Below are 21,313 nucleotides of genomic sequence, written 5' to 3' on the forward strand. Positions count from 1 at the left end.
TGTTCTCGTGTGTAAATAAGGCACGCTCAGGCTCCGCTCCCGCGGGGAGTCGTGTATTTTATTCATTATCACTCGGGTGATCTGAGATGGCCTTCTCCACCCCCACCACTGATTCCCAGGTGACAGAACAACTGGTGATCAGTCTGACCTCGTTTACCGCATTATAGGCCACCGTTGCCAAATAGAAAACACCAAATCACGTACTGAGGAGAACGGAGACCACACTCCGGCCGGGCACACCGTGCTGCCGGCCCCGGGGTCTCCGCCCTCCCATTTCCGACCCTTGAAGGATGGCTTCCCCGTCAGCCCCGAGTTCCTGCAGACGGCGGCACTCCCGGCCCAGCGCCCTCGGCGACGGGATCCCCCCTGACGAGGGCTCACGATACCATCTCTTAAACCCCGGCTCTTCCGGAGGCCTGGGTCTTAGACGATGGGGTCCCCGAACGTGCAGTTCTCCTCGATAGCGAGGTTGTAGTCGGCACCCTTCCCGTCTTTGTAGGTGCTGGTCACTATCCGCATCCAGCCTCGCTCACCCTGTGGGGGGGGGGGGGGGCACCACACGTTCGCTCACCCCCGTCTCCTGTGCCCCCCGCTGCCCGTGCGCCGCCCCGCCACCGTCTCAGGCAGCGTGCCTGCCCTTCCCGGGACCCCTACTCAGAAATACCTTCTGTGAAAGACTTTGGCTTGGTTAATATTTAACAAGCAAGGTACATGGCCCTGTGAGCCCAAAGAAAATTAATGTAACTAAAATGTTGACTCTTCAAGCCGGATGACTTAACTACCTATTAATATCCCCGGTTTATGGTCTTTTAATAAAAACACCGAGTTCATCACTTCGACATTAATCACTCTCCCCCACTTCATAGTAATGAATTTGTGTCTTCAGCTGTTAATGGTTAATACTAGGCCTTAGAAATGAAAATTCTGGCAGTTAATTTATCTCCCCTGGATTTTTGACCAACTCAAAAGTAGTTTTGAAAAAATGCCGCCGTATTGGGGCGTATCTCCTAAGAGAGCCGAAACTGTGCCGGCAGAAGAGATGAGACGGTTGTAGAGGGACGATCGGGCTGAACCGAAAGTTCCAAAACAGTGCTTTGCAACCAGGGCGGGGTCCCCAGGAGACACTTGGCAAAGTCCAGAGACATTGTTGGTGGCCACGTGGGGCGGGGAGGAGCCACTGGCGTCTAAGGGGTAGGGGGGCTTGACAACCCTCCCCCCACGAAGGATCTGACCCTAGATGTCACCAGTGCTCCTGGGCCGGAGCAAGGAGCCCCCCAGCCCCCGCTCGGCGCCGCAGTTCCCGGCTGCGGAGCCTGGGGGAGGGTGGGGGGAGGGCGCCTACCCACGGTTCTCCCCAGGAGTTGCGGACGATCCAGTACTCCGTGCCGTCGCTGACACCCCAGCCGGCCACAGAAATGACGTGGTTTATGTAGGCCCTGTCGTGGTACTCCGCGTAGATGCCTCCCGTGTAGTTGACCATCTTCTCCGTCGCCATGATACCGCAGCTGAGCGCAACCACTTGGATCAGCACTCGGGTGGGAAGGACTCACCCCCCTTACAGGCGGCCCCGTGGACCCAGCCCGGGTCGTGCATCGGGACGACCCTGCCCGAACTTCTGTCCCTCACTCGAGTGTGCGCACGTGTGCGCGCGCTTCACCCTCGCTACGATCCCAGACGCCCTACGATCCCTCACGCGCCCAGACAGGGAAGTCAGCCCCAGGGAGGGGGCGGGGGGGTGACACTGACTGGGGCCCCTGTGCCCAGCTGGCGGGGGGCTCCGGCTCCTCACCTGATGGGGCCGTTGGCGTAGATTTCTGCCATCATCTTCTCCCGCCCGGAGAGGGAGCCATAGTCGCCGACTTTCCAGAGGGTGTAGTTCTGGATGGCGTGGCACTCTTTGAATTCAGTACAGGTTCCACACTGGTTAAACTTGTCGCACTCTGCGGGACAGCACGCGAAGTCGGCGTGAGACGGGCTCCTCGGGGACCCGCGAACAAAGAAGCACGTGCACACGCCCTCTCCACGCTTAACAACCGGGAAGCATCTTGCCGACGGGTGCTGCCGAACTAGGCTCTTCGGCTGCGAGGGAGCGGGGAGGACCCCCTCCCCAGGCTTTGGCGGGGAAGGAGCACACAGGTTAATCAGCTCATAGTAGGCACTCAAGAGCGAGCCTGTTCTCCTTTAAAGGCCAAGAGCAGGGTCTTTTCACAATACAGCTGAAAGGAGTGGAATTAAACTATTAGCTTTTAATAAGGTAATTGTATTGCTGGCTAGTGAACAGGCCAATTTGGAAAATTTGGAAATTTTTGGAAATTTTGGAAAATTTGGAAAAAATTTGGAAAAAATTAAGCATTTTCTTATTTTTTTAAATTTTTTTGGTTCGAGGAGGTTTCAAGAAGTAGGCTAAAAAAAAAAAAAAAAGACCAAGTGTGGCTCTTAGTTGTGTAAGAAGACACCATCCCCTGCGCTGTCCCCAGGCCCTCAACATCCCACTTTGCACCCCTCCACCCTGCCTTGTTACGGCTCTCGTGTCACCTACTTGTTACAATTTCCCAGCCGTCCAGATTCCTCCCCCAGGACCACAGACTCCTTGAGGCCTAACCTGCCGGTTTCGTTTGTCCCCAGGACACCAAGTGCCCCAAGCCCAGCATCACTGGCAAGGGACAGATCCGTGGCCACATTTGCTAATACAAAGAGCGGACTATGTACTGCAAACAGTCGGCTCTGCTCAGTGGCACTGGTGGGTTGGAGGGGCCTGGCCTAGGCTGGACGAGACCAGTGCAGGGTGAGGGAGGGCAGGGCCCCAGGGACCACCTGATCCCCCATCCTGCAGAGCCTTCTCCCCTTCACCTGCCCTCTCCTTGGTTCTCTGACCCCTGTTGTATTTACCACTTCAACAAGACTCACCCAACCAGTCTGGGGGAATTCTTTCTGGCTGGGCACTACGGCTCCGGAGGCGACGTGAGGGCACCGTGGGTGTGGCCCAGAGTATGCTCGGGCCCTGAGGGGACACTGGGTGCTGCCGGAACTCACCCTTTTATGGAGGGAGAGGGCAGGGGCGGAAACGCACTCGGGCTCCCCCTTCCTCCAACACTGCGGTCTCAAATGTCCCATTAAGTTCATCCCTGTTCTCCGCCCTGGCCAAGAGGGAGCTCTGACAGCGACAGGTGACTTAACGGCCAATTACGGGCTGGACCTTCTTTCCTTCGGCTTCCAAGGAAAGCAGCCTGGGGCTGTGCCAGCTCCCGAGACTCCAGGCAGGCTGGCTCTGCTGGTCCCTGCAGGACCCCTCGGCCCCACCCCTGCCCGTGTGCTCACAGCCCAGGCCGGGGATCGAGCTGATGCCGTGTTCCAGCTGGGCCCTCGTGCCTCCAGTTCGGGGCCGCAACCCACCTGCAGGCCTGCTTTCCTCACCCAGTCCTGGAAAACCTTCTCTTCCCTCTGCAGGGCTCACCTTACAGATGCCCAGAAAACCCCCAAAATGCCAACATGGCAGAACCCAAGCACCGTGGCCAGTCCTGGCCACAGGGGACACGAGGCTGGAGACACCCGCCCCAGGTCTTTTCTGGGGGTCTTCTCAGGAAGGACCGTGGACTCCAGCTGCCCGCTCCCCCAGCCCCACGGGGTTCAATTTCAAGGTGGCGGGGGGGGGGGGGCGCTCCCCGCTCCGTCCCGCCCTCCCCCAGCGCCCCAGCCGCGCTCTCCCCGGGGGGACGGTGGGGGCGGGCGGGCACCTACCCTGGTCCTTAGCCTGGTAGTTGTTGCAGGTCTCGTCGGGGATGCCGTGCTCGTGGGCGTACCCCCACACCGGCAGGTCGTTGCCCCCCTCGCAGGAGCCCGCGTCGCCGCAGTCGATGACGTGCTGCACGGACAGCAGGGTGGAGGGCCAGGCCCCCTTCCTCTTGATGTTGATCCGGTCTGCGAGGGCGGCAGCACGCGCACCTGGTCAGCGCCCGCCCCTCAGGGTGTCCGCACTCCAGGGCCCCCTCCCCCAGCCCTTCCGGGCACGGAGGTGTCTGTCCACACCACTGGCCACCCGGTGCCACACGGGCAGGGCCAGGTCCGTCTGCCCGCGCCTCGGAAGGGCCTGCTGAAGGGCCGGTGGGCCCGCCGGTCCCCAAGACAAGAGCGAGGGACAGGACAGTCCTGCCCCTTGAGGCGCCACCCCCACAGCAGCCCCGGGGCCCCCTCACCTCCCTGGTGTCACCGCACAGACCTCCACTCCTCTGACCAGCCCCGTGCCTTCAGAAACCCGCCGTCAATCTGCGCCCGCTGCCCCTTCCTCCGTGCTCCCTGGCCGCTCCTTGGCCCAGAGAGCCGTCCCTGCGGACACCCCTGTGCAGCCCCCCGGCCTCCCCGGCCGCGCCGGCTCCAAGCAGCTGCCGCCACGTCACCTGCTGACCACTGCACGTACTTCCCTGGGCCCGTGTCCCGCAGGGCTCAGCTCCAGACCCCAAGCGCGCCGCCTGACACGCAGCAGGGGCTCACGAAGTACCAGCCGCGTAAACGAGGGAACGAATTTTCTTTTCCTGACCCGAGCCCGGCCCTGGCTGCTGACCCCGGGAGGTCACGCCCCTGGCAGCTCCTGATGGAGGCTCCCCAGCCTCACAGCCCGCGGTGCAGGGCCTGCGGGCCAGGTGAGGGCCCCCTTCGCCCCACTGCCCTCTCCAAGCCATTTTGCCTCCACCGGTCTCGGTTTCCTTCCACACCGCGGTAAGGGTGTCCCCGTCCTTGGGCTGATGCCTGCTGGTGCACGGGAGGGTTTGCCCTCAGGCTCAGCCCCAACCCCCACCCATCTGAGGGCTCTCCAGATTCCACTGGAAAACTCCAAGGCAGGTCCCTCGACTCCCTGCCACCCGGCGTACAGGCTTTCTGCACCCCCCACCCACCTTCTGTGGCACATCCCTGCCCGCCCACCCGAGGCCCAAGTGGGCCCTGGGCCCTCTCTCCCCCATCAGTACCTGCACACACGTGGACCTGCCTCTCCTTCCTCCCTCCCTCCTCTCTCGTCCTTCTCTTTCTTTTTTTTAATGTTTATTTTGAGAGACTGAGGAGGAGAGGCAGAGAACATCCCAAGCAGGCTCCATGCTGTCAGCGCAGAGCCTGACGTGGGGCTGGATCCCATGAGCTGTAAGGTCATGACCTGAGCTTAACTGACTCCGATGCTTAGAGCCACCCAGGTGCCCCCGACATCGGCAAAGGGCCCCTGAGCCCCGCACGCGCCTCCCCATACACCGCAGTTCTCTGCTGCCTCGTGAGGCTCCCGGCAGCCCTCCGGGTCTCCATTCCCAGCCCCGCTGTCCCTTCGGCGCCTTGCCAACCTGGCTGGGGTCTCCTCCCCACTGAGGAAGCTGCTCTCGGAAGGCCGAGGACCTCCAAGCTGCCAACTCTGAGGCCTACTTCCCCAGCCTCGTCTCCTCCGGCCCCTGCCCGGCAGCGGTGGGCAGCAAGGCTGCTCCATCCGCGGCCCGGTCTGGCCTCCCCTGCACCCGGATCAGGCGTCCCCTCCCTCCCTGACCCAACCCCGGGGGGGGGGGGGGCGGTCAAAGACCCTCCCCGCGTGGCCCGAAGGTAACTGGAAGTTCCTCTCCACCTGCTCATCTTCCTCCATCACCCACAGGTGCTTGTCCACACCTGCTGTGCGCCCGGCTGTTCTCCGCACTGGGAACCCAGCGCTGGACAGAAAAACAGTCAAAGCCCCGACCCGTGGGGTCCCCACACAGGACAGGGAGCCCGCGTACAGAGGCTCTCGTAGGTCAAGTAAGCATTCTGTGCTCGCTCTGCGTGCAATCGCGGAGGGTTTCCAGTGGGACAGAAGTACAGTCCGACCTGGGGCTCAGTAGACGGGTCTAGGCTGAGACGGGACGGCAGGGGGGCGAGGGGGCAGAGACCAGGCGGTGCCAGCGCCCGGGGCTCAGAGTAGGGGTGCAGCGATGGGGGCTGCAAAAAGCACAGGGGTTCAGAACATACCCTGAAGGTAAAACGGACAAGATCCGTCCCAGGATCGTACGAGGGGCGGTACTAGGCTTCCACGGGAGCGACGGGAAGGATGAGTGGCTCAGCCAGGCGGGGTGGGGGGTGGGGGGACTGAGGCGTGAGGTGTCCGGGCAGAGGGAGGGCAGCGGACAGCTGGTGTCACGGAGGCGCAGGTGAAGGCTGAGTCCCGGGGAAGCCAGTACTCAGGGGGAGGGGGAGGAGCTGGCAGAGGATATGGAGGCGCAGCCAGGAAGTAGGAAGAGCCGTAGTGTGTGGTGAAAGGCGGGGACAGCGCGCCAGGGACAGGTGATCAAGCGCGACCACGGAGGGCGAGGCCCGGCGGCTGACGGCTGCACCTGCCGGCGTGGCGGCCCCTCGCGCCGAGTGGGAGGTGAAGCGAGGCTGGACGGGGTCTGAGGACGGAGGAGGGGGCCCGCAAGTGGGGCAGTGGCTGGGGCGGCATGGGCTCCAGGCCTCCTGCTCATTTGCTCCTGGCGATGGCCGGGTCCAAGCACAGGGCAAAGGGCCCGGGGACAGGAGGAGAGGCAGACCACGACCGGCTGTGTTAGGTGGCAGCCAGCCGGGCCGGCGCCCCTGGAAGTCCCCTTTTGAGGGCTTCTGGTTTCTCAGTGAAAGAGGAAGGAGGGTCCTGCTGCTGGGGGAGAGCGTCATTGGAGGAGACGGTTGCCCCGGAGAGTCCGCTCCGGAGATGCGGCAGGGCTGACCCTCTGAAAATGGAACCAGGTGGAGGGCTCGCCCCGGTGACCTTTGTGGCTCTTCTGTCCATCCCCCACCCCGAGGGCCACCACAAAGGCCCTCTTTCAGTTCCGCGCTGTGAGCACCATGCCCGCCGAGGCCTTTGCCCCGACCCTCCGCCTGGGGCCTGCCCACACCCTGCCCGCCCGGCCCAAGGCCTTGCAGGGGCTGCAGGGGTTAAGCCTCTGGCTCCACATCCCAATCAGGGGGCCTCCCAAGCCTCCCACACCTTGCAATGGCGCCGCAGCCTATCTGCCCCCCTTTCCTCCTCCTTCTGGCAGGGCCAGAAGGATGCCCCAGACCACCCCCCTCCACTCCTCGACCCAAAGATGCCCGGCAGAAGTCCTGGCCCAAAGGCCAGGCTTCTGGGCTCTACTCCCAGCTGCCACTCACACCACACCCGAGTCTCCTGACCTCCTTGCCAGGGACCTCAGCTTCCTCATCTGCAAAGTGGGAACAGTCCCAGGGCAGCTCGGAGGCTTCAATGGAGCCACCAAGCCTCAGAAGCGGCAGCAGCCTCCCTGTTCTTAATCAAGTTAACACAAGGCCACGAGTACACCAGGCCTGCCCAGTGAGCTGCCCCGCGGGGACGAGGCAGTGGTCCCCTGCCCCCCCAGCCAGGCAGTCCCTTCTGCAGCGGAACTCACCGGAGGCCCCTGGGCCGCCACTGGAGATGGCGGAGCCCCTCCCACACCTCCCAAGCCAGCCTGGGGCTGAATGGAGGCCCGAGGCTGGGGGAGGTCTCTGCTCCCTGCTCTCCCAACGCAAGGCCCAGCAGCCCTCGAGGGTGGTATGGCCCTCAGCTTCCCCTCCTTCGTCCCCTCACCGGGGCCAGGGGCCAGATGAGGAAACCGGCCAGCCTTGCTCAATATTCCAAGCCCAGGATGGGCATCAGCTCAAATATTAACTGCTGCTGCAAAGCAGTTTCACTTCCTTGTCCCCAAATACTGGCAGGGGATTTTGGGTGAGTCTCACCTCTGGTCTGATCCCAAAGGGCCGGGGTCACAAGCTTTGGGGGAGAAACGGCACCTGGGAGCCGCATGTCACGGGGCGGCTGGCCCTCGTCCTGCCTGCCACCCACGGGCCCCAGGCGGACACACAGTCCAGCCTGCAGCACTTTGGCCTTCCCTCCACCGGGAGGAACCGCAGAGGTCACAGGTCAGCTCCCCTAGGCTGGAGAGGCTCGGCCACCTCCCACCCCACGCAGAGCCCGGGCGCAGAATCCCGGTGGCTGCCTGTGCCGCCCAGGAGGCAGTGTGGACAGGCCTTCGCGGCCCGCGGTCCGGAGGGGCTGCGGAAGCCCACCTACCCGCCATGGCGCTGGTGCTGCCGTGGGCCCAGCAGGAGCCGCAGTACTGGGGGATGTGCTGGTTCCTGGTGACACTGGCGTAGTTGACGCCGTTCACGTTCCGCCAGTCCCAGCTCTTGGGCAGGTCCCTCGGGGACAGATACTCGTGAGGCCGGGGGTATGTCCTGGGAAGAGACCAGCACGAACAGACTCAGCGCCCGCTCCCCTCCCCAGAATGACAGGCTGTGGGAGTCAGCGCCCGAACCCCCAGGGCAGCCCCTCTCCCAGGGGGCACCCCAGCCCCCCTTCCCCCGGGGTCGTGAAGGAGGTCGCGCAACCCCCCATGCGGGAACCACATGGCTTCCCCGGCAAGCCCCCGCCCCCACCCAGGCCCCCAGGTGAGGCTTGTCCCACCTTCCAAAGGTAAAGAAAAAGAGCGATCCCCCCCAGAAAACACAGGATCTGGATTTGACCCTCAAAGGTCACGGGAGGCAGGCAGCACGCCAGGTTCCTGGAACCCGGGGGAGCCCCGGGTGGGGGGCCCAGCCCCGCGCGCGGCCGACCTGCGCCCCAGCTTGGACAGCTGGTCCCCCCGCAGGGGCAGGCGGCAGCTGTGACCCGCTCGGAAGTAGGGCCCGGCCCGCGCGCCCGCCAGCAGCAGCAGCAGCAGCAGCAGCGGCCCGGACGGCGCCATGGCTCCCGGCCCGCCGGCCTCTCCCAGCCCTCCCCGCCCCGCCCGGGCCTTAAGCCGGCCGCGCCCGGCGACACACCCCCGGGGCGGGGCCGGCCGCTGGCCCCGACCCCGCCCGCCGCCCCGCCGCCCGGCCCGGCAGGTGCAGCCGCCCCCGCATCCCGCGCGCGCATCCCACCGCGAGGCCCGCGCGCGGCCCCAGGTCTGCGCCCCGGGCCTGGCCTTCCCGGCCCCGTTCCCCAGAGGCCCCGGCTCTCCCCGGAGAGGCGCTCCCCGTCTGCAGAGAAGGAAGGAGAGATCCTTCTAGAAGATCCCCGCCCCCCCACCCGCCCCAAGGAGAAATTCCACCCGGCCCAGAAATCATTACCTCTACATTCCAACTTCCAAAGTTGCTTGAAAAGCTTTCCTGCTAACAAAACGCGTCATGGGTCACAGGGGAACCGAAAGCAGAAGTGGGTCCCCGAGGCCCTGGTTTTACGGACTTAACAGTTGCCTCCCTCCCTCCTGCTCCTCGTGGGTGGCAGTCCCTTGAGCAGACCCACTGGCGGCCGCCTTCCTCCGGGAAGAAGAGGTCCGGGCGCTTCATGCCAGGGGCCTCACGGGCCGTGGGGGCCACGGACGAGCTCACGCCGCTCTTGCAGGGCTCGAATGGGCATTCCGTGGCCTCCCCGCGGCCCCTCCCTCTGCCCGCGCAGGGCTGGCCATCAGACGTGAACACGCGTGCCTCGTGGGCTTCCAGCAACTTCCCAGACCACCCTCGGAAGCGCTGAGGTGGTCGGGGAATCCCGGCAGAGCGGGGAAGCCTGTCTGGCAGAGCCTGCTGGAGCCCGGCGGGCCACAGAGGCAACGTCCGGCCCCGCTTTACCCGTCCAGAAGTTTAGTCCCTGCTCCTGAAAAGCCGTTCGCGGAGGCACAGTGCGGACCTGGGCTCTAACCACTGACGTGTCCTTTAGCTTCTTGCGAAGTCGGCTCCTGGTTGGGAGGTGGGGTGGGGGTGGGATGGGGCTGCCTCCTGGTTCTGCGAGATCGCGCTCAAGACTGCACTGGGGGGAGGGGGCAACTGAAACCCGGCCTCTAGATGCTGGTTTGCCCCCGCACGTGTCCCGAGGCCTGGCCTCAGAGCCCTTTGCTCCACTCTGGGTAGGAAATGTGTCGCACAGGCTTCCCCTGCCGCGTCACATGCACTAAGGTGAATCAGGTCACCCACATGGGGGAAGAAAGCCAGTGGCTGTCCCTGCCATGTCACCGGGTGGGGTATTCCTGAAAGGTGGACTTCTGGTACCTTCTAAAGAGAAAGCTAGAAGTTCATCACTGCTTCGGGACAGCCAGAGTGCTCACAACATGGAGGGTGACAAATATCGTGGAGACCCTTATCGCGACAGACGGTCACGGTCCAGACGCCAGTCACGTGTTTTACAACATCGGATCCCAAGGTCCAGGATGGGGAAGGCTCACTCAGTGCTTCCCCTCTGATGGCTGGGCTGTGAGGTCTGAGGCCTCATCCCTAATAATGGGTGAAAATGTGCTGACCTGTAAGTTTCTCCACCGCAGGGGCTGAGGGCAGGTCACCCGAAGTGGCCGCTTTGGCATGAAGGTTACTCTCAGCGGAAGGCAGCTGAGACCCCGCGGGCTCAGAAGGAACATCTGCCCCTCCCTTAACTCCATCAAAGAATCTAAATTGCGGGTTTTTCCCGGAAGAAAGGTTACTGGCGAGATACATTTTATCTGGGCGACCCATCTGTGTGGCAGGACCCACGACGACGTCTACTTCCCTGCTCTGCTCTTCTTATCTCCGTGTGAAGGGCACTCCTTCCCTCTCAAGTCCCAGACCCCGTCCCCCTAGTTCAGGTCACGTATGCCTCATTTTGCCTGTCGTTGGAGTTTCTGTCTGCGTGGATTCCCGGTACGCACGCCATTAAATGTGATTTTCTCCTGTTACTCTGCCTCGTGTCAATTCGATTCTTACTCCAGCTAGAACAACCTTTGAAGGGGACCGGAATCCTTTTTTTTTTTTTTTTAATGTTTATTTACTTTTGAGGGAAAGAGAGACAGAGAGTGAGCAGGGGAGGGGCAGAGAGAGAGGGAGACACAGAATCCGGAGCAGGCTCCAGGCTCCGAGCCGTCGGCATAGAGCCGGACTCGGGGCTCGAGCTCACGAACCGCGAGATCATGAGCTGAGCCGAAGCCAGATGCTTAACCGACTGAGCCACCCGGGTGCCCCAAAGGGGACGCGAGTTCTTGCTCCCCAGCATCACTCATACCGCAGTGGGCGAGCTGGCTGCTCTGAAGATGCTCTGGGTGTAGACACTGCGGACGCAAGCGTGTGACCCCCGTGCTCAGCCGGTGCCCCGCTCGGTCTGACACTGGCTTTTGCACCAGGCCCGGGTTTTATTTTGCTCCAGGCCCTGCAAATTCTTTGCTGGGCCTGACTGCTCACTAGGCCTCTCGGGGTGGTCAGGGTCAGACAGAGAGGTGGTGTTTTAAGGTTCCCTGACCCAATTCTAGCCTGAGACGCGGGTCCCCTTCCCGCTACCCCCCCAAACACCAAGCAGTTCTCAGACACCAGTTGGGTGTCTGATTTTTCAGTTCAAATCCTGACATGGTCTGGTGCCGGATTCCAGTCCTACAAGACTGCCCCCCCCCCCCCCGCCCCCATCAGAGGCCACTTGTGAGCCCCAGGCTGTCACCTGTGCTTCTGGCCGATCGACTACAGATTGGAGGTTCCAAAGACCGCCCCCCCCCCCCCCCCACCTTACATTCGATTAATTTGCCAGAGCAGCTCACAGCCCTCGGGGAAATGCTTACATTTACCAGCTTATTAAAGGATAAGAATCAATGGCCAGATGAAGAGATACGGAGGGCGAGGTACCCAGGAAGGGGGCGGGGCTTCCAGGTCCCCTCCAGAGGCCTCCCTCCCTGCCCCGCCATCCATTAACATAACAAAAGACTTTTATCGCCCTGAACGCTTTCAAAATTCCAAGGCTTTAGATTGCTGTGAGCTAGAAACTGTGGACAGGGGCACCTGGGTGGCTCAGTCGGTTAAGCGGCCGACTTCGGCTCAGGTCATGATCTCACGGTCCGTGGGTTCGAGCCCCGCGTCGGGCTCTGTGCTGACAGCTCAGAGCCTGGAGCCCATTTCAGATTCTGTGTCTCCCTCTCTCTCTGCCCCTCCCCTGTTCATACTCTGTCTCTCTCTGTCTCAAAAATAAATAAATGTTAAAAAAAAAAAAATTAAAAAAAATAAAATAAAATAAAAAAAGAAACTGTGGACAAAGACCGAATACCTGGGAGAAACAGATTTTGGTCATCCAAGTGACCAAATATGAAGTTCCTACAAATCACGACATTGCAGGTGGAAAGTCAGGTGGAAAGGTCTGGAAGCATCAGCCCTGTGGAAGGCAGGTTGCAGGGAGGGGCGGGGTAACGAACAGGACCTCTGGAGGTGGCAAGTTGGGACACCCCAGGATCTTCCTGACAAAGAAGCAGCTCACGCTCAGAAAATGACGGAAAACCGGACAGGAGGAGGGGGAGGGAGTTCGGACATTTCAAATCACAACTTTCGGGCCGCCTGGGTGGCTCAGTCGGTGAAGCGTCCGACTCCGGCTCAGGTTATGATCTCGAGACTCGTGAGTTCGAGCCCCGCGTGGGCCTCTGTGCTGATGGCTCGGAGCCTGGAGCCTGCTTCGGGTTCTGTGTGTCCCCCTCTCTCTGCCCCTCCCACTCACACTCTGTCTCTCTCTCTTTATCTCTCACTCTCAAAAATAACTAAAACATTCAAAAAAATTAAAACCACAAGTTTCAAGGCAAGGAGAAGGAAGTGAGGTCTCATGTGATCACCCTGTCGCCTCGGCCCCTGTGATGTTTCAAACCCGGGGAGCCAAGTGGACGTGGGGCTCTCTCTCACCTCTGAACTTGGCTGTGGTCTGTGGGCGCCTGTGTGCCTGGCTGACCGCTATCAGAGCAGGCTGGCTGCGTCACTTTGGGGGTTACTGGTGTGGCAGGATTTTTTACCACAATACCCGGGATTCATTGCTGCTTCGAAGAAGGAAGAGGTGAACACAAAATGAGCAGCAGCCAGAAGTTTCTTAGACTGTAAGATCAGAAACAGAATAGTAGGAAAGCTCTCTCTACAGAGGAGGGACGTTCCGAAAGTGAATGCCTGAGGACTATAGGCGAGGGTCCTTCTTTTTTTATGTTTTTATTTTTTAAGGTTTATTCATTTTTCAGAGACAGAGCGTGAGCAGGGGAGGGGCAGAGAGAGAGGGAGACACAGAATCGGAAGCAGCTCCAGGTTCTGAGCAGTCAGCACAGAGCCTGATGCAGGGCTTGAACTCATGAGCCGTGAGAGCATGACCCGAGCCGAAGTCAGACGCCCAAAACAATGAGCCACCCAGGGTCCTCGTTTTATAACGTTCTGGTCAGTGCCCCTTCCCTGCCTCCTGGTTCCTTCTCAGGTTCTACCCTTACTGGCTTGACAGCTCTGGGCACTGGATTGTCCTTCCCGATTGGCTCCATTGGTTTCCATTGTACAAAGGGTGGTCCGTGGCCCCACTTAGGTCTTTTGTCAAATTCCCGAGGGCAACCTGGGGGGAGGGGAGCAAGTGGGGTCTGTTCCATTCTTAAGTTCCAAGATAGGTGTCTTCCCCCTCCCCCACTCCCGCCAGGGACCTCAGGCCCTAATCTTTCCCTCTCTGCCCACTGAATCCTACAGCCACCGGGTGGGGGACTCCTTTCCACCGACGCTTCCAAAACACGTTCCATTGGGGGGGTGGCTGTGGACACAAGCGAACCCGATTTCGGCCCAGCGGCTGTGCCGAGAGCAGTGTTAGGATGAACTGCTGTTGGTGAAGCGGGTTTGGCCCCGGAGCCCTCGGAAGGGCACGCAGATCAACTTGGACGGTGCCTGGGACCCAGAGGAAGGCACCTGCCTGAACTGGCCACCTCCCCCAGTGGCTGCCCCGGGTCCCGGTGGAATCTACCCTCAGGATCTGCTCTCTTCAGAGCAGAGCCACCGGACCAGCAGCTTTGGGGACTCGGCAAACCGGAGTCTACTCGGTTTCGACTCCACTCGGCTGGTTCCCGACTCCGCTCGGCTTGCCTGAGGGCATCATCAAGGATAATGACTCGTCTACTCTACCCGCCTGGGCTGGAGGAGGCTCAGGGCAGGGCCCCAAGCCCAGCTCGTCTCTGGGGCCCCCGCTGCCTGGGCTTGGCTCTGGCCGCTGCCCTCTCAGCTATGGTTAAGCCACCGGCAAGGAGTCTGGGGCAGCATCTAGAAGCTATGTGAGAACTCAGAGCCTCCCCTGAAACCGCTACAAAGTGGCCTTCCTGGGAACTGACTGGGCGCCCGAGGCCCTTCTTCCTGGATGAGACCAGAGTCATACCTGTTCCCCCGGTTGGTGCTTAAAGGCAGAGGTGCTGGCATTCTAGAAGACTCTGCAGTTTGGGAAGTGTCTGTCCTCACTTGATTCTTGGCACAGTTCCGGGAGGTGGGGGTCAGAGCCATCGTCCCATTTCACAGGTGGGAAGATGGGCTCCAGGAGGTCGAGAGACGCACGGTCAGCGTGAGGCCTGTCGCTGGCAGGTTTGAGAACTCTTTTAGGTTTTTTTTTTTTTAACCCCATTAAAAAAAAAAAAAACTCCTGGCAAACACGTGACCCAAGGCCCCAACACAAAAGCCTGCTCATTTCTAAAAATAAGGGGGATTTCCCCCCCCCTCATTGTGAGGAATAGCACGCAACCTTACAGTTAGGCCCGGGCTGGCCTGCCCTCGCAACCTGAAGGACACAGGATGAGCTTTCGTTTAATCTGGGGTTGCCTCAAAATCCTTTCTTTCCTCCTTCTTTTGTGCCGCGTCGTCTGGTTCCCGCCCGCCGAGCTGCGGACATTTCCCATCATTCCACATTCCTGAGTGTGGCCACATCCTGGCTCCCGGCGTCTGTTTTGCTGGGTGCCGACGGTGCTCGGTGCTCAGTAGGCAAGTCTGGCTTTGCGGGGCACCGCGGCCTCCTTGCACATCCACACTCACGCTCACTTCCCAGGCACCTTTGCAGCGAAGGCCTTTCCGAGGGGCGGCCAGGTGCACAGGCCATCCTGCCCCTGCCCCCAAGTGCCTTCGTCGCCACACCCTCTCCTGGCTGCACCCGTCCGCTCGGGAGGGAACGCGGCTCCCTGTGGCCCCACCGGCAGGCTGACCCCCAGCATCACCTTCAGAATGCACGGGGCACAGCTGGGCAGGCCACATACAGCCCACTCGGGAGCTGGCCCGTGACCAGAGGGGTCCTGGACACTCAAGGACTGATCAAGGCTGTGGCCTCTCTACAGGCAGGCTGTCAGCGGTTTGTGGCAGGTCACTGTCCCAGCCCTGGGGATACAGCAGAGGTAAAGTCCTGGGGGCAAGCTGGAGACAGGGGTCCTCTGGGGAGTTTGGTCTGGGATGGTTCTTTTGACTATCCAAGGGGTTGTTGGGATTGAACGATGAGGACATAGCCATGGAAAGTGCTGGACTCTTAAAACAGAAGGATGTATGCAAAGGCCTTGAAATACAAACACACTGGCAAGCGTGACCAACTGGAAGAATGCAGTGGGGGTCGTGAGTGGCCCGGAGGTAGGCAGGGGTGGAGTCACCGGAGAGCAAACGGGACCCTCTGCGCACCTCCCAGACGTCACAGCCACAGGGACCCCAGCTTCGACCTTGCACCCCAGGTGATGCTCCCACAAGAGCCTGCCCGGTTCTGCCCCCCTCTCAGGGCAGGCCTGCACCTGGCTCTGCTCCGGCTCCCCCCACATGCCCCTGACAGGTGTCTCCCATCAGGGATCAGAATGACGACACATCAACTGTGGCACGAGGGTGAAGAAGGTTGGTTTTACGCTGGTTGCTGCTAGTTTCCCGGAAGGCAGTGGGCGAGGTTTGATTTCTGTTTTATGAGATCTTGTGACCATGGGGAGGGTGAAAGGAAGGAGGCAGGAACAGGGGGGATGGGGAGGTCCAGGGGTCCTGTGGTCGTGGAGGGTAGAGCTGGTGGCGATTGGGGGTGGGCGCTCCCAGAGAGGTGGTGACAGTGGACGCATAGGACCACGCACCTGGGAGGTGGACAGACCCACTTACCGACCAGAGGCGAGGAGGAAGGTGAGCTGAGCTGAATGGTCCAGATGCCTCAGATGCCCAGCTGGAGGCCGTCTGGCCAGCCTTCTTCTTCTTCTTCTTCTTTTTTTAATGTTTATTTATTTTGAGAGAGAGAGAGAGAGAGAGCACAAGCAGGGGAGGAGCAGACAGAGAGGGAGAGGGAGAATTCCCAAGCAGGCTGCGCACTGTTCGCACAGAGCCCAGCATGGGGCTTGAACCCACCGACTGTGAGATCGTGACCTGAGCCGAAATCGAGAGTCGGACACATAACCGACGGAGCCACGCAGGCGCCCTAGCCGGCCTCCTTCCTGACCTCGAAGCGTATCCCTGGACGTCAGGGTCCGAAGACCCGGGCCCCATCCCCGTTTCTGCCATGTTCTCCTGGGAGGCTCCCTCTCCAAGCCTGTTTCTACCGCATGTGGAGAGCGCCTTGCTCAAAGGCGGGCCCGAGATGCCAGAGAGCTGGGCGAAGGCCAGCGGGAAGGGGGCGGTGCTGTGCCGTCTCCGGGGTGTGGGGCCCAAACCTTCCTCTTCCCGGAGGTCCCTCAAGCCCCCACGTGGTGCTCGGCCAATATCTGTTGGGTAAATGGATGGATTTCTGAGACTTTACAGCAGAGGTTTCTTGGGCAAATATGGGGCCTTGAGCAGTACGTGTTCTTGTTCGATTTCGGCTCCGGGTACTGGGCCATACACACGGTGCTTATCTCTGCTCCTGCCACGGCATGACGCTGACCAGGAGCTGCACGCCTTGGGAGACGGGAGACATTCAGCTGAGGTCAGCGTGGCCACCCACCTCCAGGGTCACCGCGGCCCAGGGGACGTGATGTGCGTGCACCTGCGCGTGCGTCTCCTCCTGCAAACCCGAAGCTCAGCATTGACTCTACCCGGGCCCAGAGGCTGGACGGGGGTGGAGGGCAGCCCGGCGAGTCCCACGAGGTGCGGCGGTGGGGGCGACGGGCTGCCCTCCTCCGTGCAGCGGGGCAGCCCGGCTTTGGTGGAAACCAGCGATGTCTTCCCGGTTCTCTTCTCTTCTACTGACTTATTCATCCTCCCAGAACTTTCTTTCACAGTAAGAGAACACGCAGAGAAGCGGAGTACAAGAAAAGTAGAACTCAGTTCATCTGATGATCTGCCCACACCCGCTGACTCACTCATAATGGCCCCTCAGATGTCAGTTTCTTGCGAAGACATTTGGAAAAATTTCTGCTTCTGAATCACAAGCAAACACTATAATTCAACAATCTTCTCTGAGTTATTCAAGGAACTTCAATGCGCTCAGAGGTGGAAGGATCAGGGGTGGATGAAATCGATGAAATCTCTGAGTACCATGCTTTTTTCTCTTAACTCGACTTTGTTCGCCAGATGGAGGCGGGGGTGGGGGTGGGGCTGGATCTGACCACTGAGGGGCATGTCCCGGGGAAGTCTGGAAGCGGCCGATTGGGGGTTTCTGGGTGACACTTGGTTTTCCTTATCGTCTTAGGGCTGTTCCCATAATAGAGTCAAGTGTCATCCAGGAAAAGGCCGGCTACCACCGCCTCTTCTCGTGGACTGATGGCCTCGGCCTGCCAGGGAGAAGGTGTCATGGCTCAGGGTCGGCCTGGTCGTACTTTGCCCTCTCGGCGTCCCTGTCCTGTGGCATCACCCACCGTGCAGTCGCAGGGAGGCTTTTGCTCCTGCCCTCTGCCTTCTCGGGCGGAGCTCTAACCAGCCTCTGCCACAGCCCTTCTTCGTGGGCAGAAAATGACTTTCTCCTTCATCACAGACCGTCGCTCTGAATCCCTGCTGCTGTTCAGGCCTGGGGGTGGGGGGTGCCTTCAGCCGGGCTGGAGAACGGACCACGGGGAATGGTGGCCTCTCAAGGGCCACTGTTCACCTGCGTCCCGGGAAGGGACCATTTCTGTTAGTCTGAGAAAGGCACACACATCCGCCATTTCCCTGGCTTTTTGCTAAGCGGGCGTCCGAGGAGAGCTCTTTCCTCGGGGGAACAGGTACCTTGGTAAAGAAGGACACCAGAGCGGAGGCGGTGGGGTCTGTGCTTTCCCCTGGGCTCCCTCCACACGGTTCAAGTCCAGCGCGGAGCCCTCTGTCTGTGCCCCTGACACACAGTAGGCACGCAGTTCCTAGGTGCCGAATGAAGGGCGTCGTCCACGCATCTGCCTCCAGCCTGTGACGCCCGTGTGAAAAACACTGCCTGCAAAGGGGCGTTGGGGGGCCGCCCCTGCCTACTCTGTCTTCCTTGCAAACCTGGGACTCAGGACCATCATCCCATTTCACAGCTGAGAAAATTCAGATCTGGGGAGGAGGTGGGCCCCCCTTTCGAGCGGCAGGGCCCGTCCCTCCCCCCACCCCTGGCCGCAAAGTGTCCCTGCCCAGATCTGCCCTGCCCCTCACAGCATCCGAAGCTCAGACAGCCACCCAGACTGAGTCAACACTCCCGGTGGAGTCCAGAATCAAAGCAAACAGGGCTCCTCTGCCCCCCTCCCCTTTTTGCCAACTGCCCCATTAACAGAAAAACCTTTTAAGCGCCCATCTGGAAAGCTGGCCTTTTCCCTCCCTGAGCAAACTGAGATGACCAAGGGGAATGTGCTCCAGGGTGTAGGTTTGGCGGCGGGGGGCAGGGGGGGGGGACCCCAACACACTGGCTCCTGCTCATACAGCAAAGAATGAACACAGGAAGATCAAAAATGCCCCCCTGGCCCGGCCCAGCGGTCCCTGCGGCAGCCAACACGGGCTCTTTCAGCAGCCCTGCCGGCCTCTGCTTCCCGTAATAGCTCGTGCGGTCGCTCCTTCTACAATCTGCTCCTGGCACCCAGTTTTCTTGGAACAGTCTCTACTCTCAGTCTAGACCATCTCTTAGAGGCCAGAGAGAGAGGTCCTCAGGCACCACGCCCCCACCTGGCCCATCAGGACATACTGGTGAATAAATACATCATGGGCTTTAAGAAAATTTGCCATTCTGGGGCGCCTGGGTGGCTCGGTGGGTGAAGCATCCGACTTCGGCTCAGGTCATGATCTTGCAACTCTGAGTTCGAGCCCCGCGTCGGGCTCTGTGCCGACAGCTCCGAGCCTGGAGCCTGCTTCGGATTCCGTGTCTCCCTCTCTCTGCCCCTCCCCCGCGCGTGCTCTGTCTCTGTCTCTCTCAGAAGTGAACAAACATTAAAAAAAAAAAAAAAAAAAAATTAAAAAAAGGAAAAAAGGAAACTTGCCATTCTGAGCATGGCCTCAGCCCTGCCCAGCTGTCGGTGTGCGCTCTAACATTTACTGAGGCCCCCTCATGGATCGGGTACTCTGGGGACTCAGAGGTGAGGTGACAGGTCCAGCTCCCGGGCCGGCGGGGAGATGAGGCAGGGGCATAAGTAAGTAGCAAACACAGCCGCGTGCGGACACTGTCCGCTCAGTGCTGGCGAGGCCGCGGGGTCCCTGACCCAGGGAGCTGCGAGCGGGATGACGGGCTCCTGGGGCACAGTCCACGGGCTGCCTTGGGCTTTTGCGCTCTGATGAACAGGGGGAGGGCGGGGAAGGCAGGTGAGGGGTCACCAGGAAAAGCAAAGGGTCGAGCAAAGGCAAACTCGGGGCCGGCGGGGGTGGGGGTGGGGGTGGGGGTGGGGGCTGACTTCTATGGGAGCTGAAAGGCTCATTCTGCCTGCATTTTGTACCTTGTGAAAAAAGACTGCTAATTCCATGCAAATTTCCTCCTCTTGAATTTACACTTTCTTCTCTGTACTTCTCTGCACCACACTTCTTCTGTTTGCGGCTGGCGGGGTTTGGACCAGAAGCGTCCGTAATCAGGCGGTCATTCGGATTTGAGTAGGAAAAGATTCCAAACTTAGAAATGTTGCAAGAGTATTCATCTTGCACTCGGTTTGCAAAGATTCACCGACGGTTAACATTTGGCCGCGTGCGCTGAACCTGTCTCTCTCCATTTACCACATTGTTACTGTTGTTGCCCAACTGTGTGAGAAGACCCTGGACCCTGAATATTACATAGTATCTTTTGAAAGCAAGAATTTTCATTTGTGTAACCCTGGCCATGATCAAATTCAGGACCTGTAACACGGATACACTGTGATTCTCCAAGCCACACAGTCTGTATTCGAATCTCATAGTTGTCCTGGGACCGTCCCTTACGGTAACTTCTCTCCTGGCCCGAGACCAGACCCAGGGGCACTGGGTGCTCTTGGCTGGCACGTTGCCTGCGAGGTCACTGGACAGTGGAGGACAGGAGTGCAGTGCCGGCATCCGCAGGACAAAGTCCTTGTTTTCCATGTGGGTCTTCTCTCCTAGGGTGCTGTTCAGCTGCTCTTACTTTGTGGCTGAATTCCTTGGGAGAAGGAGAAGCTATTTTCCAGCAAAAAGGCCACGAAAAACCAGTTAATGACTTCCCCGTCCGTATCACTGACCTCCCTTCTTGGGCCTCACCTGGCGCGTAGAAAGTGCACAGGGTTTAGGAGCTGACCGTCAGGGTGGGGCTTGGGCCGAGGCAAGGCAGACCCCTCGGTCAAGGTCACCTGTCAGAGGCAGGGGCAGGGGCAGGGGCAGGGGCAGGGGCAGGGGCAGGAGGGCCCGGAGACCGGTTTTCAGTTCTGCCTTTGAATTCACGTCCAGGGGCCTGTGGCTTCCATGGAGAGTTCCTCCACCAGTTCAGGGACTGCCCACAGCTGTCTCCGTCATTTCCATATCCCCGGTTCCCAATGTGTGCCCGGCATATGGCAGGTCCCTGTCTGTAGCTGTTCAGAGAATGGGGGCCTGCGGAGCCTGGCAAACACTGGAGAGAGGCCTGGAGAAGCAGGTGCTCGCCCGGTGTGGTTACCTGCTTCCCGGGGGCTTGAGGAGAGAGGCTCCGGCCTGGGAGAAGTTCTACAGTCCTCAGAAGGGCAGGGATTGGCGTGTAAGGCAGGGTGTGAACCAGCGTGGCGGGAGAGGGAGGTGGCCACAAAGCCGACGGCCCCACGTGGAGGCATCCAGAGCTCTGACGGCATCCTTGCCAAGGAGTGAAGTCCAGGAAAGGGGCTGGAAAGGAAGTTTGGGGCTACGTGGAGAAAGGCCTCGATGGAGAACCACGGAGTTTCGATTTAATCTCTCTCTCTCTCTTAAAAAGTTTATTTATGTATTTGGAGAGAGAGAGAGAGACAAAGATTGCAAGCGGGAGAGGGGCAGAGAGACAGAGAGAGAAAGAGAAAATCCCAACCAGGCTCTGCACTATGGGTGCAGAGCCCAATGTGGGGCTCGACCCCACAAACCGTGAGATTATGACCTGAGCCAAAACCAAGAGTCGGATGCTTAACCAACTGAGCCACCCAGGCGCCCTTAGATTTCATCTCTTGATAGTTTCCCCAACTCCGAAGAATCACATGTTGCCTTCACAACTTTGGCCAAGTTCAAAAGGACAATTTCTCTTCTTATCATTTTACTATTATAAATACTAGTTATTTTTTTCTATTAACATTAAAGTAGACAAAGTAAGAATAAAAAACTG

General features: G+C 60.0%; 1 protein-coding gene across 1 annotated transcript; it reads right to left on the bottom strand.

Annotated features, from left to right (window-relative positions):
• Positions 1-37: 37 nt before the first annotated feature.
• CTSZ (cathepsin Z) lies at positions 38-8,751 on the bottom strand. The gene is made up of 6 exons (XM_078443905.2): positions 8,584-8,751; positions 8,042-8,205; positions 3,739-3,918; positions 1,790-1,940; positions 1,343-1,505; positions 38-534 (listed from the first exon to the last, which is right to left on the bottom strand). The coding sequence occupies exons 1-6, from the start codon at positions 8,712-8,714 to the stop codon at positions 424-426; spliced, it is 900 nt and encodes a 299-aa protein (XP_078300031.1). The 5' UTR covers positions 8,715-8,751; the 3' UTR covers positions 38-423.
• Positions 8,752-21,313: the final 12,562 nt, after the last annotated feature.

This window comes from Panthera onca, chromosome A3, assembly GCF_046562875.1.
Source record: "Panthera onca isolate mPanOnc1 chromosome A3, mPanOnc1 haplotype 2, whole genome shotgun sequence".
Lineage (NCBI taxonomy): Eukaryota > Metazoa > Chordata > Mammalia > Carnivora > Felidae > Panthera > Panthera onca.

Coding starts and splice junctions, on each gene's coding strand:
- CTSZ (XM_078443905.2), bottom strand. CDS start 8,714: ATGGCGCCGTCCGGGCCGCTGCTGCTGCTGCTGCTGCTGCTGGCGGGC. Junction 1,941..3,738: donor CTACCAGGCTAAGGACCAGG/GTAGGTGCCCGC, acceptor GCTGTCCCGCAG/AGTGCGACAAGTTTAACCAG. Junction 535..1,342: donor ACTCCTGGGGAGAACCGTGG/GTAGGCGCCCTC, acceptor CCCCCCCCACAG/GGTGAGCGAGGCTGGATGCG.